We start from the raw sequence: 16,397 nt of genomic DNA on the forward strand, positions 1-16,397 counted from the left end.
AAAAACACAAACATTCATTTGTTATGATTTGGTGTTTTGGTTCTCAAGATGATTATCCAGAAGTGCTGAAATCCAGCTGGTTTAAAACTAAAATGTCTCTCTCTGATCTGAACGGTCCCTCTCTAAACTCCAGCTCCTGCAGCAGTCATGAGTCAGTGCTAGTGCAGCCTCTGGAGGTTCTGAGCTTTCACATGAGGCCTGAACATAAACTGAAAATGAGACAAATTTAAATGTCTCCTGTTCTCTATACAGGTTCAGACTCTGGCAACTCGTGGCATTCCTTGATATAATTGTCAATTGTGTAAAAAATGTGCCAAATAATTGCAGTGCTAATTGTTGCCATAGTCAAGGAGCACTCACTGAAATATTATAATACAAAAACAATGTAGACGTAGCTGTCCTGGGCTGAAAAATGTACTTTTAAGAGCTTTTAACCACAATATGGTTGTTTCTTTTTCACTGACCCTCTGAAGATGTATTTAGAGTGATTCATGCATTGCTCTGTACTTACTTTATTCTCCAGTTTTATTTTTTTAAATCAGTGATACATGTAGGATTCATCAGCATCACATAGTCATTTTGGTGCAAATGTTTAAAAAAAAATGCTCTTCTCTAGTGTGATATGCAGCTCTCCACAGGAGGGGCCCACATCATGTGCTGCTTCCACTGTGCACCACCTTTTTCTAATGTAGAAGTCAGTGGATGTTCATTTTATGAAGTTGTTTTAGGTTAATATTGTGAGTGAAAATGTAGTGTAAAATTCTAACATAATGATCCACGGGGGTCATAGATTAGAACTATATAGCACACACCAGCACGTGACTGCTTTAAGTCTAAACCAGCAGTGTTCACTAACTGAGCATTAATGATCCAACTTCGTAACTGTCATTGCTAATAAAAGCTGCTAACATACACACTTTTCCAAATATAGATTCACAGTAACTCATGTACTTTGAACATTCTATTTTTAGATATGCTAGAAAATGAGAAATGTTCCCAAGATCACCTCAGGCCATTAAACTGTGTGCACTTGAGTCCAGCTTCATAGTTGAAATCTTTTTAATATAATTCCGAGACATAACTCTGGAGTTGACAGTTCCATTTGTGTGTTACAGGAACAGGGACAGCGCGCTACCGCTGACCAGGCGTCTCTCCGGGGACAGCGACTCGTCCACAGCGTCCTCAAAAGGGGGAGGGGCTCCGTACACTCGCCGCTCAGGGGAGGAGGTCATCCTGATGGTCAACCGCAAAGAGGGCAAACACATCATCGAAAGACCTGGAGTGACCAACACACCCAGGACCACGCGCCCCTCCCCCCGCACCCGCAGCCAGTCTAGAGAACCCAGCCTCAAACCCAGCCCCCCCACCACCACTGAGGACCAGCCAGAGAGGGGCCGCTCCCTGGGCACTGATGGACCCCGCAGGTTCTACGTCCCTCGCTCACACAGCCAGGGCAAGCTCATCAGTCGCACCCGCGCCAGTGATGCCAGTCCCGGGCCGGCTTCTCGTGTCAGGGACCCTCAAAGAGAGGAGCTGAGGCCTAAGGGGACCCCCTCCTCCTCCCCCAGAACTGCCAAGAGACAACCACCAGGGAGCACCAGCTCACCACTGAAGGGTACATCCACCAGCAGCTGTCCCAGTAAGAAGATCAACACTCCCAGACCTCCAGCCTCTCGCTCCCCCTCCCTCGGGAGAGGACGCCTCCCCCCAGTGTCAGGGGGCCGGCGCTCTCCTCACGCCTCCCCTCACCACCACCAAACGGGCCGCCCGCCCCGGCAGTCCCACGGCCGAGGAGGACTGCATCGGAACAGCTCAGCGGAGGAGGCCAGGGGACTGGCCTTCCACATGCTGCCCCCGCTGGACCCTCAGAGAGAGCAGGACCTGTACCGCAGTCTGGAGGCGGAGTTCTTGGAAAACACTCGGCAGGTGATGTCTGGAGCGGGAGGTGGGGCCCGAACCCACCTGGCACCCGCCTCTGATGTCACAGATTCCGCCTACTCCTCCTCTAACTCGTCCTCTTCCTCGCTGAATGTTGGCACTAAGGCCGGATCTCTTCCAGACCTAAAGGAGTCGAGGAGGACACACAGACCCCTCCCTGTGGACGACCCTTTGACGTTACTGTCGGGACAGAGCTCAGGGGTGGGCACAGGAGCGGGCATAGGGCTGGGACAGGCATTGCCCGAGCACTGGGCAGGTCGTGGGCTCATGAAGCTGCCTGCCATTTCCAGCTCCTCTGCAGACACCAACAATCATGTTCAGGACTCTGCACCTGCACAAGGCCAAGCACCTGTACAGGACCCAGCACCTGCCCAGAGCCTAAGGAGCCTGAACGGGACCCCGTGTAGGACCCTAAATGGGGGCCGTGTGTCTGTGGGGGGGGTGGGGGGAGATGTTCCATCTGACTGTGCTCATGAGAAGAATGGCAGTGAGGACCTCCCGCCCCCCGAGGCCTGCCCCTCTCCCCTCTCCCTCCCCCTCTCAGAGGAGTACCCTGACTCCTCCAGTGAGAGCTCCTCCATGTGCTTCAGTCTGAGCGAGTCCCCCCCTCCCACCCCCCACTCAGGCCTGGTCAACGGAGGGTCAGAGTCCTGTAGGAAAGACATCCACAAGCACAAGCTGAGGGCCCGAGTGAGGCCCCGCACTGACCCCAGGCCTGCCCACAGCCCCTCTAGGATCCCCACCCCTGTCAAGTACAGGTCCCCCTGTCACACACCTGTCACCTTTAGGTCCCCCTGTCAGACCCCCCCTTTGTCCCCCCAGGGCTCTGCAGGACGGGCGGCCTCCTGTAAGGGCCTGCACCAGGCCTTCCCTGGACAGTCGGGGAGTCTGGACACTGAGGCTTGGATGTAGAACAATAGTGGTGTTTTTTAAGAGTTGAATAGTGACTACTGTTGTGTCCATGCTGATGCATTTTTATTTCAAAAGATTTTGCACAGAACCATCAGTAAAAGAACAGCTTTATGTTTAATATTTTTAATCTGAAGATGTCTCAGAATGCTATTTCCATTTCAGTCGTGCTTTCTGTTCTCAGTACAGTTCAGTGGATCAGCGGTGTGTGTGACACAGGGGACAGCTGGTTACTCTTAGATCAGGTCTGTAGTTTAAAAGCCATAGTCGGCATACCTGTTATTGCCTAAACAATAAAGAGAGGAACATGCACATTTTGCTAGCACTCATTGGTTACCATGGTATCCTAGTGCTCTAAATGTTTGTGTGGAGTTTTCTGTAGCATGAAGCTGCACATTTTAACAGGAGCTGCCACTCACTTTAAACTCTGCAGAGGTGTCTGTGCTCATCCTGGGACCTTACAGGCACCTTTACTTAAGCTCATGTGGAACACATCACAGTAGGTTCATCTGAACTTTTTTAATGTCCTCATTAGAATCATATGGCACTGTATTTCTGACACTTTTATTTGGTAATGTCAGCACTAACACTTCCATAGTTGCTGCCCTGAAGTGGTCACGTTTGGAATCTAAATGCATGAGTGTGGACATGGTTTTGTAAAAAGACTTTGAATGGGGCGATACGTACTGTTTTTACTGCATGTCAACTGTTTTTAACCTAAGTTTTACCCTTGCTGAACTGCAGGGGGCGTCATGTTGCTTTTTTTGCACTCAAGCCAAATTATTTATTACCAAAGGGTCGTTTTTACTTTGAGATTATTGTGTGCATGGACTTTGCTTTCGCCTGTCACTCTGTTAGATTTAGTACCCAGAACAGACTGGCTCTGGTCGGCCAGGTTCACAAACTGGTCAGATCCTTTCCACTTCTCTCTATACTCTACAGTGCTCTAGTGGTGTAATCCTAGCATTAGGTTTAAATGGACTGCCTTCCACATACTCTGCTGTCTGTGTACTGTTGACTGGAGATAACTTCATATCACAAGGAACCTAGTTTTATTATATTTTATTTAAATGAGATTATCAAGTTTAGCTTATTTATCCCATTGTAATGGAAGCAATTTTTGACCCATAAAAAGCATTAAAGAAGACTTATTGTTATAGCTATAGATATAGTTATAATCTGACACCTATGGATCATTATAATTTGAACATTTTAAATTGCAAAACAAATAATTTCATAGAGATTAATGATGCAAATAAGATCAAGATTTTGTTTTAGTTAAGATTAAAATGGATAAGATGTAAAATTGTAGTACATTCTCTTCTACTTTGCAGCAGGACAATTCCTTACAATCTGACTTATTTCAGTAAGTTGCGTTCACGTTCTAGTATTTAATGATGTCATAATTTCAAATGGTGGGCGGGGCTTATGAGATTGTTAAGAAATGATGTCACTTCGGGTCCCAACGGCAACTTCACACTGATTTCTGAATTGTTAAAGACGTATGTTTAACCACAGACTGTATCAAATGAAATGTCACTAACTGCTGGTCTTTTAACACAAGATGGGCTGTGCTAAAAAAAAGAAAAGAAAATTGTAACAGAATTCAATGAAGACATTGAACTTTGGGCCAGTTTTTGTTTCATGTGGATAAGCTCAGTCTGCATCAGCAATATCTGCATCTGACAGTTCCAGAGCAAAGTCCACCTGAGAATTCTGAACGCACGTGAACGCAGCCTATTGTTTGATAAATGATCTTTTCTATGGGTAAATTGCTTCCAAGTGGTGACAAAAACCACCACCGATGTTTTTTTATTTTTTATTTTTTTATTTTCAATGCAGTATCAGAGATAGGAGAACTGTAAAATACTTAACACGTGTAAAACAGACATGGGTCAAGACAGAAAATCCCGAGGTTTGGCCCTGTCCTTGAACACATCATATGAAGCGTCTTTGTGTAGGTCTGTGCTGTCTTTGCTATGCAACATCAGTGTCGCAAATGCCTTGACTTTCCCTTTGCCTTAAAACTGACCACACACTTGAGTCTGAATGTTCTGCAATTCATAATTTCAGTGTTTTTATTTGGCAACACAAAGAAAGCAAAAAATCTGATTGTCAGTGAGACGAAGATGAAATATTGCCAAATCTTAAGTCGAATGTGATGATGTCGTACTCTCAGATGGAGGCAAAAAAAAAAAAAAAAAAAACACTTTTCCCTATTGATACTTTGTAGCTGATGTCATCTACATTCCTTGGGGGAGGGGGGGAGGCTAACTGGAAGCACATCTCCGTCTGAAGCTGTGTTACACCAGTAAGACTCTAATCTGAGTGTTGTTTTAACACAATCTGACCATAAACTGATTTAGCTGATTTGTGCTGTTAAACAAGTTCTTCTCAAATAACATTAGTCACAAGCTAGAGAGCATTATATGCCAACAAGTTTTTCACTCAGCTAAATATGTTTTCAGATTCCACAAAAACTGAGTGACTGTCTTTGCTGACATTCCCCATAGACATGAATGAAGTACCCCCCATGTCATGTCACTGCAAAGTATCAATTAGTTCAATAGTTCTTTGTCATGAAATCTCCAAAAGGTAAATTCATAAATGTTGAACCTGATTGTTTCTGTAAGTGACTAGAGCCAAGAACTCGGTGTATTACGACACAAATGTGCATCTGAACAACATTCGTCTGATCTGCCTCCTTTTGTATTTCATGTGATTGGCCTGTAGAATGTTGTGACGTCTTCTGAAAGCAGCAACAGGAGTTTGACAAGGCACAGTGTACGGCGACATCTAGTGGTCAAAAAGAGTATGAATTGAAGAAAAGTGAAGGGGCAGCACATGGTTTGTTGGAGCATAGTTAAGAGTAGAGTAGTGTTATCTTATGTGAAACAGTGGAGGAAAAACGCAGTGTGGAGGCCGGATCATGTGAGAGACTGGGGCTACCTGTCAGGAGTACACAACTGTGCATGTTTTGTTGGCAGTGTTGGGGAGTAACCGATTACATGTACCAGAGTTATGTAATCAGAGTACAAATTATGAGTAACTGTATTCGGTTATGGATTACACGGCGGGATTTTCCTGTTTTCACATTTTGGGCCATATCCCTATATATATATATTTTTTTTCTCAGTAATTCCACTCATTGCCGGAAACTAAACCAGGTCTAAACTAGATCTTAACCAGGACTAAACCAGGTCTAAACCAGGACTAAAACCAGGTCTGAACCAGGACTACAACAGGTCTAAACCAGGACTAAACCAGGACTACAACCAGGACTAAACTAGGACTAAAACTAGGTCTAAAACAGGTCTAAACCAGGACCAAAACCAGGACTAAAACCAGGACTAAACTAGATCTAAACCAGGACTAAAACAGGACTAAAATCATGCTGCGTGGACCTGTCTTCTCTTCTTCTATCAATAATATTTTTAATTTTTGGTTAAGTAAAGTCTGGGCTTTTTATTTTCTTTTAGCAGATGAAACATCTTATGTTACGATATCCTAGTCTTTGTTTCTCTACATCAAATCAAGTAATCCAAAGTATTCAGATTACATTACTCACTTTAAGTAATTTAATGAATTCCGTCACAAACTACATTTTGGGGTATGTAATCTGTAATCTGTAGGGGAATACATTTTAAAAGTCACCCTCCCAACACTGTTTGTTGTTGGTGGGAATAGAGGAACATCGCCTAGACACAGGAAGAACATGCAAACTCCACGTAAAAGTAAAGTACATAAAAGTATTCGTGGACCAGACTGCTCCTTGTTTGTGAGTTTAAAATGCATGTTGAATTGTGTGAGTTTGTCTCCGCTCAGTGCACCCCAGTGTCACACGTGAGGCCCTCACACGAGCACTTTGTAAATGATGTATCAGAGGGTTATGGGAACTGTCTTTGTGTGTAACTTCTGAACTTTGAAATTGTTTAAAGTTGACATATTACGCAAGATTGGCTTTTATGCTTTAAAAACACTCGAGGAGTTTGTTTTGGTGTCATTCACTCATTGGTGCTGAACTTATTTATTCATTTATTTTCTACGAACTAAAATTTGCTCCTCATGTTTTTAAAATCCATTTTCATTTGACTCTTTCGAAGAATTTCAGTGCTTGAATTGCATGTACTAAATTGCATCATGTTGCTAAATTTAGTGTGATTCTTTTGGTCTTATTGGTTTATGTCCTCTGTTGCCAGCAGAGGTCACGGCTAACAGAAACATTGTGCTCACTTTTATTACCGCCTGTAGCTGTTATTTTAAAAGCTCTGTATCTGATTTTTACTGTCTTACAAATGTGTAAAACAGAACTGGTTCATTCTAAACAATTTTAGACCTAACTGATCCACAACAGAAATTATTTGCAGTGGTCCAGAGTTCTTCCTCATTTTCCTTCTGCATTCTGAGCATCCTAATTATTCATCACAATGAGTTTAGAAGTGCGTTTCAAAACACTTTTTGTGAGTTTTGCCATCACTTTTATGTTAACAACAAATAGCATGCTAACAATAACATGCACTTACTGATTGTCTGACTATACATCGCTTTATAATTAGATGCAGACAGTACACAGAGGAGTTCTTTTGACCACAGGAGCTGCTTATACATTATATCTGTACTGGGGCAAGACACATTTAGCTCAAATACATGGAGCAAATCCGATACAGGGCTTTTATCAATGCAAAGGTGTGGTGTGTAATGTGATTCAAAGCCAATCTGAAGCCTAATCTGTCTCCTTTTGGTCGAGTGTACATACTGAGTGTGCATATTGTGTTGGAAAAGACTTTGGAGGGTATTTATTTATTTATGCTGGAGTATGGAACACTATTGTGATGTGGTACTGGGCCTGGTGGACTACAGCTGCCAACGTGCGTGCAATGTCCAAAAATGTGCTTTATTATGAGGGGGAAAAAAAAGAAATTGTTTTTTTAAACTAGAATTTGCAGAGTGTAAGAGGAGTGACTTATAAGATTTTTTTTTTTTTTATTAAAAGCACAATATGATTAGGATATGGTGCAATTTTAAAATCTGCTACACTGCAGTAAAAAATCCTTTTTTTTTTTTTACTTTTTATTTGAATTCTGACATAGGGGTAAGATTGTTACTGGTTGCAGGTTTGATTTTTATTTTTTGGCTGGTAAATTTGATTAAAGGAACTGTATGTAGCCTGCTCTCTTACTAAGAAAAAAGATACTAAAACCACAACTAAGCCTGTCTTCCCAGAACCTGAACCTGCAGATAGAGGACACATTCAGCTTTGTCGCATTCTCAATTTATGGACAGGCCGGGTCTCATGTGAAAGCTCAAAACCTCCAGAATTCCCTCCCTGAGCTGCAGAGGCTGCACTAGCACTGACTCACGATTTTCTGCAGGTGCTGGGGTTTAGTGACCATTCAGATGAGAGAGCGGCACTTTTATTTAGGTTTAAACGAGCTGGATTTCAGCTTTGAACCTGGCAACCCAAACGAACCAATGAACCAAAACACCAAATTATAACCTAAAGAAATGGGGCAAATCAATATTACAATTGTTATGAGTAAAAGCGATTTGTATTGAAAATGTTCACCTCATATCTGGAGACATAAACGGGTCAAGTTTGGGACATTTGAAATCAAAATGTTACATACAGTTCCTTTCAATTAAGAAAGAAATACGATTTGAACTTCAAAGCACTGCTGACCAAAAATATCTTGTAACTTGGCCATATATTAAAGAATTTTGAATTGTAGTCTTTTTTCTGAAAAATGTACATTTATTTATATAGTTTATCAAATGAAAAAAACAAAACAACACTTAAGTCTTGTAATCTCTGTTCTAATGCGCTGTTGCACTGGTGGTAAATGGGCGACTCTAGCTTTAGTAACCCAGGCCTGTGGATACGGGGAGGCTGCCATTTTAACATCACACACTCAAACACCACTGTATGTGTATGTGCTTTTACTTTCAAATGTCACTTTTCTCACACTGTTTTAAAATATGGACCATTTCTTTATTATTGCAGAAAATGAATGATTGTGAGAATGTTGCAGAAATCGTTGTTTTCACTAACAATTGTATGACTTGATTTTGTTATAAAATGGCAATACAGCATTTCACTGGGGTCACCACCAATGTAATAAATCTCTTCTCTCTTCACCAGCTTGTGTTTCTTTTACTCTCATGGACTTCCTGGCGGATTTTGTCTATCTCTATTTTGTCATCTCTAGGCCAAACATACTCTACTAAATTATAACCTGCTAATAGAGGGCAGGTAGAGTTAAAATTTGTAAAATATCGAGTTCACTGTTTGAATGAAACTCAATCATTCCTCCTGACGATATAACTCGATACAGTTTTGAAAAGGCTAATTATAGGCTATCTTAGTGCTGTGTGGTCTGCAGTTCTTCTAGCCATGGGAACAGAGCTGAAACTTCACTGTTTTAGGTAAAAAAGTCATACATTATTAGGATATGGTGCATTTAGTTGTCATTTCCAATTTGAAAATGTATTACACTGCAATAAAGACAGGTGGGTAGTACTCAGTTTTATTTACATAATTACATTCACTTGTGTCAATTACATTAACTTTTTAAAGAAACTACTTTTCTACCAGCAAATACTTTTACTCCTGCTTGAGTAATATTTTTTATTGAAGTAACAGTACTTGTAACAGTTGCTTGTGTAAAAGTTATCATTTCTCACTAAAAGTCTACAAGTGACAAAAGCTTTATGTTGACTATATAAACACCACATCTGCTCTAATCCAGTGAAAATGCCAATGTAAATAAATATGAAATTATTTGAATATTGGTGTTTCTTGCTCCACACTTTCAGATATGATTTAGTTTATCTCAGGTCTTCTTTAAAAACACCAGATTTTGTGCATCATTTAACCTTTTGTCCTTAAAATTGTCCTGACAGTTGCTCTCACTTAAGTCATTTCTTGGCCAACTACTTTACTTCTACAAGTACAAAGTAGATCTATCCTCTGGCTGATCTACCCTCTGGCACTAAAACTAGTCTAGAAAACATGACCATATATCTACTGTACATCTAAATATTTGAATTGAGAAAAAATTATGAATAGTTTAGATTTATTGGGGCTAGATAAACCACTTTATTATTATTATTATTATTATTATTATTATTATTATTATTATTATTATTATTATTATTATTTTATTTGGCATTGCAATAATGTTGTTTTTCCTCCTCTGCAGCGTGTAGTCTAGCTCTTGCCCTCTAGACTCAAAATGCATGTTGCTTTGTTAATGATTTATGAAGGGTGCATCACATTTGCCTAAGTTACATTATAAAATCCAATGGCTACGAAGACTACTAAAAGTCTAAAACACTACTGCTGTATAATCTGCAAATCTATCCTTATAAACTGGTGACAAACCGCCTGTTGCGTTCGTTAATGATTGTGAATGAAACCTGACACCGGGAGAACGCGGAAGTGTGTGCGGGAGGAGGACCGAGCAGAGGCCGCGTACAGTCACACTTCAGCCCGATACCGACGCTGCTGTCACGGTAAGATGCCCCTGCCTCTCCCCGCTCTCCGCTAGCACCGCTCCGATCCCACCCGTACCGCCAGCGCTAATTTGTCGGGTAAGGTTTTAGAGCGGGCCGGTAGATTAAGAGCTTAACTATCCCGGGTAAATCTGCCTTAAGCTCCTACTTAGAGGTCGCGTCTGGGCGGTTCGCTGGAGAAGTGGCCGCTGACACTGACAGGCACCGCGGCGCTTAGCATTTAGCATCTATTAGCATCTTTTAGCAGCGACGAGCACTTAGCATTAGCTTCATTCATCTAACAAACTCGCACTACAACTAGCGCAAACATGCAGGAGTGGGCCAACCAGCTATGCGTGAGTAAACCCAGACGTGGCGGAGTCGTTTGCACCTGTTCTGAAAATATGACGCGATAGAATTAAAGAATTGTGTCGTTTTGGGCTTTGCTAACGCCGCTAGCCACCGTCCAGGCTATCTGCTAACAGATGTATCAGCGCTACTTCAGCAAGCTCAAAAATGACAGTTTACAGTTTAGATGAGTTTGTATTTGTAAACGAACAGGGTTCTTAATAAATTGGGGTTATTGTAGGTTTATACAAATGTGTGTTTCACTATTTAAACCTGTTGTTTTCTTTTGTACCTAGAGACATTGTAAATAAGCCTTACTATAAGTGTAACTAAACTATGACAGCAGATGTTCTCATCTATTGTCATTCAGTCAGTCATGTATAGAACAACTGCGTTCAGATCATAGTATTTCTATGATATATATTTCTCAACAGTAATAACTATTCCAAACTCCCAAATGCTCTTTTGAGTTGTTACTCAAAACAAACTGCTCCAGAATGCTGTGTGCTTTAGAAGAATCTTCTAATTGATCTGAGAGAGTTTGGTGGCAAAAGTTACACACTAAACTGGCTAATCTAACTCATTTGTAGAAGTTATTTGGCTGTTGTCACCTGATGGCAATTTTGTATTTCAGTATTTGTTTAGGAATGGGCAATATGTACATGCAGTGTTTCTCATAGATTCTGGGTGAAATAATTAAGAATTGAATAATTTTATCACATATAATTTGTGGAGAATAAATGGTGTTTACTGTTTATTTAGTCTTAAAGTAGACTGTTTTACCCTGTATAGTTACTTATAAATGTTAATGATAAGACATTGGACAACACAGTGTGATTTTGTGGTGTGTAGTGTTGTTTTTAACGTGTTAATGGGAAACACTGCAGTTCTAATGTTATTATTGGAGAGAGAAAAAAACATATTTGCTCTTTTTAGCATAATAGCTATCTGCCTTGAATGTCAGCACAGGCCAGTTTTTAGTTTTGGGTGACCTGTACACATAAAACTTTGTTTGATCGCTTTAGTGTGAAGAGATAACAGCAAAGCACGACCGCACAGCTCTTTATAGGTCTGTAGTACAAAGGTTTGTGGTGTATGTTTTATTTTTTATTTTTGTTATAAAATACCGGCAGAGCTTATTGGCCCTTGGTTTCTTTTCTAAACAGTAAGTGTTGGCATTGGCCTTGAAAATAAACATATATCCAATCTCTAATTATTATTATTCATATCCTATTGTACTCATTGAAGAACAATGAACCTTAAGAGGTGGCTGTTTGTTTACATAATCATAAGAAATAACTAATAATATAATGTTGGAGAAATACAGTTTGTTATATTTTATTTTACTAAAGGAATAGATAATTTTAACTTTAAGAAAGAAAGAGAGAGACAGAAAGAGAGAGAGACATGTCCAGGAAAAGTGGTGAGTTCCTTTGGTTTCCCTGCGCTTGCACTTCTGCTGCTTCCTGTTTTGCTGGCCTCTCTCAGATTGAAGTCATTTCTGTTCTGTTGATTTCGCTTCTGTCTCTTGAGTTGAATACATCTCTTGTGGTGTTCTGTTCTACAGGAGAACCGCCAGTTTGGATCCAAGATGACAGACTCCAAGTACTTCACCACCACCAAGAAAGGTCAGACTTCCATTCACTTAGACTGCCTTCACACTTGAACAGTGTACTTACAGCTCATCAAAATTAGCACTAAATGTGGAACTAAACCTGGACCAGACTTTCACTTAAACAGGGCTGGAAAAACATCCACTTCTGCTGCTTACTTTTACATGCCAGGCCTGAGCAATGTATTGTTTGTTTTACTGAAATACAAAATATGACATTATACTTTAGTGTTACTGATTTAAAAATGCTGCAGTATTCTCCATTTTGAGCACTTTTGACCAAAAATATATAAGAACTATAACTAATATATTGTATATAATATTCTGAAACGCACACTGTAGAATACATCCAAACCTATAAGAACCATTTAACAGTTGTAGAAGTTCACACACGTTGCCACAAGTAGTTCACCATCTTGTCTGAGAAGTCTGACCTTTAAGAACTCATTTGTTTAAGAAAAGTAGATTCAAAGTGCCCTTCTGGTTGTCAGAGTTTGAAATGAGCACCACTCCTTGAATATGATGCCATTTTTGAAATGGTAGTTTTTAGGTGTTGGCCAGTAGAGATGGTTTAAGCCTTCTTTTAACAGCTTCGCTTATACAGTTCAGACCTGCCTTAAATCTTGGACTTGGTGTAAACCTGGTCTAGTCCTGTTCCAGGTGCTGCTTGCCTATAACGTTTTCATGAGAGTACATCCATCTTGTTCCACCTGCTTTTGAAGGACTTTGACTGTCATGTTGATGGTGGTGTTTTAGTCCTACTTCACTTGTGAGCCAGTCTTTGCATTCAAAAGTCATTAGATCAAGTCTGAGGTCTGGGCCAACATAGGCGGGACTAAATTCATTTTGATAACTGTCATTTTATCAGTGCACAGGAATGGACTGTGAATGAGCCTCCCAAATTTTACTTAAGAGTTCCTTTTGTATTGCAGAAAGAATTACATTTTAATTATTTCCCCAACAAACTGCTTAAAAACACCAAACATCTCCTCAGTTTACTAGCTTTGAAACAATGTCAACAGTTAGCTGAACTCTCACAGACATGCTCAGTATTCCCATGCTTTCCATGTCTGTAAGGAGATTAAGTTAGTCTGTGTTTGTTGTGCACGCAAACATAAGACAGAAGCCGTCTTCTCTGTTTAAGAGGAAACAAAATGACAATGCAATAATAATGTGGATATTTAATGAGGTCTTTTGTTTAAACCTGTTATTACATCTTTGTTGACCATAGCAGCAATTTAGTTTGCAGTCCAAAATATTGTTATAGATTTTTCACGCGTTTTAAGATATTTTGACTTGAATTTGTATTTTGCTTTTTTTTTTTTTTTTTTTTTTTTTTTTTTTTTTTGCTTTGTAATAGCAAATTTTTGTTGTTGTTACTTGAAATAAGTAAAATATAAATTGAAACCAGTCTGAAATACAGTCAGATAATCTAGATTTGTAACTAATGACTTTTTTAAAAATGTGTTTTTTTAAGTTTCAAGGTTTTTTAATTATTCTAGAGCACAGTTATGGAATTACTTCTGCTGCCAGTTTCCAATCAGAAAGTAAAGTTATAAACTAAAATTATAAAATTAAAAAGGAATAAAGTAAAATAGGAAAAAAGTAAAACTTTATTATGCTAAATCAATTCTTTTGGAACTTTCTGCCATCTTATAACCTTATTTCATTAAAAACATGCTTGAAGAGGTTTTTGATGTCATCCATGCATGTTTGAGTAATCTAGTGATCTCTCTTGGGCTCTATTCAAACCCTCCTTATGGTGAGCAGTAAGATTCTGTGCAATAGTCAGTCCACAAGCCTACATCACCCATGGTTCCACATGGCAAATCTCAATAAATATGATACAAAACTGTGCACAATGGCTTGACAAACCTGATGTGATGTGCAGTAGTTTCTTTAACGGGATGCACGCTGACTGTTGTGATGGCGCTCTGAAGGGGGAGTGACTTAACGCTGAGAGCATAGGGACAGGAGACTCAGAGTGTCAACAATGAAAGGGAAACTTCTAAAATGTGTTAGTATATTGTTTTTGGTGAATATTTTCAAAACAATAAAAGGTAACAATGGTGATCTAAATATGTTCAGTGTTGGCAGTTAATATCACATAAAAATCTAATAATTTCTCTTAAATATAATGACATAAACTACATTTTAATGACATTAATAGTTTCATGCACTTTAAACTAGACAACTTATAAAAATGAAGTCCTTTTACCTCTCCATGCAAATATTTGATTGTGAGTTGTGTAATGTGTGCTTGTTATTGGTGCAGGGGAGATCTTTGAGCTGAAGGCCGAGCTCAACAGTGATAAAAAGGAGAAGAAGAAGGAGGCGGTGAAGAAAGTGATCGCCTCCATGACTGTGGGCAAGGACGTTAGGTGAGTACAGCACATAACATATCAGACACTGAAAATGGTGAGACAAGTGATCAGACTGAAGACTACACTGAAGCGGAATTTGTAAAGCCTAAAAATGAGCTTAAGAAGTTCATATTAGGCTATTTTCTGATCTATGTTCTAATGTGGTTTCCTCATCACAAACAGACCTGGAGTTGTGTTTTGTTTTATTCACATGTTTAACACACAAACCCTGAGTTATTCTTTCAAACTGAATAAACTCACACCTTGTGATGTTATGTAGTAACGCAGGAAGTGCTTCATTGTGTTTTTAAACTCCATACACCTTCACTAGTATCATTTGGATCATTTCAGCCTTGGAATTGCCCATCTTTACTATACAAAAAAAGTTAAAAAGCAGCTGTTAACTAAAAGGTCGGAGATGTAGACAGACAAATAATGATGGAAACTCCAGGTATGTTTTTGAGGAGATGTTTATTCATTATCCTGCTGGAAGACCCATGACCTATGACTGAGCCTAAGTTTTCTGACACTAGACACATTTCGTTCCAAAATACCTTGATAGTTTAGAGATTTTATTGTACCTTGCACAGATTCAAGACACCCTGTGCCAGATGCAGCAAAACAGCCCCAAAACAAAACCAAGTCTCCTCCGTGTTTCACAGTAGGGACAGTGTTCTTTTCTTGGTCTGCTTCATTTTTGCATCTGTGAGCATAGAGCTGATGTGTCTTGCCAAAGAGCTCCAGTTTTGTCTCGTCTGTCCAAAGAACATTCTCCCAGAAGCTTTGTGGCTTGTCCATATGCATTGTGACAAATTCAAGTCTCGCTTTTTTATGATTTGCTCTCACATGAAGTCCACTTTGGCATAAACAGTAACAGATGTTGTGATCTGACACTGATGTACTTCACCTTTTGAGTTCAGATTTAATTTGTTTGGAGGTTGTTCTGGGCTCTTTGGTTCCATTCGTATGGTCCATGTGTAACTGTAATCACAGGAACATCACGCTGCTTGGAGATGGTCTTATTGTCTTTATCTTTAACCTGCTTATCTATCATTTTCTTTCTAGTCTCCTGACACAGTTCTCTTCTTCTCTTTCTTTGGTCCATGTTCAGTGTTGTGTCCATCATGTCTCCAAACAGCACAATGACACATGTCTCCCTTTAAACAGACAGACTGACTGAGGACAAGTTTGAAGAACCTGTGATGCAGATTAGAGACACACCAAAGTTTAACATGTCCCTATTGTTCAGTTACTTACAATCTTTTCTACGGGTACCATCATTTTTGTCCAGGACAGTTTCATTATTTATTTATTAATTTTTTAATAATTCAGTTGAACAACAGTTCAAAAACATTGTCTGAGTTTCATTGGTTATTTTTCAGGAAATTTGTATTTATTATTGCTTTTCTTAGTTTCATGTTATTTCAGTGACCATTGTTGATTTTTCCTTCATTACCAGAGGGGTACCAACAATTTTGTCCATGTCTGTACATTTCAAAGCAGAGTGATTTTTGTTCTACAGACTTGTGCTAACTTAACTTACATTTAAGGACGGCTAACAGCAAAGACAACACAGAGTTCCCTGAGGGTGGAGACAGTGTCTGCTGAGCCTTTACACATGCTAAAGATTGGTCTTGGGTAGAAATCGCGCTCATTTACACAAAGACAGATTGAGAGAAAACTTTACACAATATAACTTTCAATCACAGCGTTTTCATGGAGGCAAGCAGGTTTCA

The 16,397-nt window shown here is 39.8% G+C and overlaps 2 protein-coding genes across 3 annotated transcripts in view; both read left to right on the top strand.

The window, feature by feature from the left end:
- Positions 1-2,850, top strand: part of gas2l1 (growth arrest-specific 2 like 1) — a 58,627-nt gene extending 55,777 nt beyond the window's left edge. The window contains exon 5 of the mRNA XM_055161459.1: positions 1,116-2,850. Coding sequence (XP_055017434.1) covers positions 1,116-2,850 — 1,735 coding nt within the window. The remainder of the gene's footprint in view (positions 1-1,115) is intronic.
- Positions 2,851-10,250: 7,400 nt separating this feature from the next.
- ap1b1 (adaptor related protein complex 1 subunit beta 1) overlaps positions 10,251-16,397 on the top strand; it is a 41,314-nt gene continuing 35,167 nt past the window's right edge. Inside the window, exons 1-3 of one of the 2 annotated variants that reach the window (XM_055161390.1) lie at positions 10,251-10,359; positions 12,254-12,314; positions 14,574-14,679. In XM_055161390.1, coding sequence (XP_055017365.1) covers positions 12,278-12,314; positions 14,574-14,679 — 143 coding nt within the window. In that variant the 5' untranslated portion in view covers positions 10,251-10,359; positions 12,254-12,277. Of the gene's footprint in view, positions 10,438-12,253; positions 12,315-14,573; positions 14,680-16,397 lie in introns of both variants that reach the window. The other variant, XM_055161391.1, reaches the window with a different exon arrangement.

This window comes from Boleophthalmus pectinirostris, unplaced genomic scaffold (assembly GCF_026225935.1).
Source record: "Boleophthalmus pectinirostris isolate CB_2022bp ecotype Guang Dong unplaced genomic scaffold, ASM2622593v1 HiC_scaffold_4, whole genome shotgun sequence".
Classification (NCBI taxonomy): Eukaryota; Metazoa; Chordata; class Actinopteri; order Gobiiformes; family Gobiidae; genus Boleophthalmus; species Boleophthalmus pectinirostris.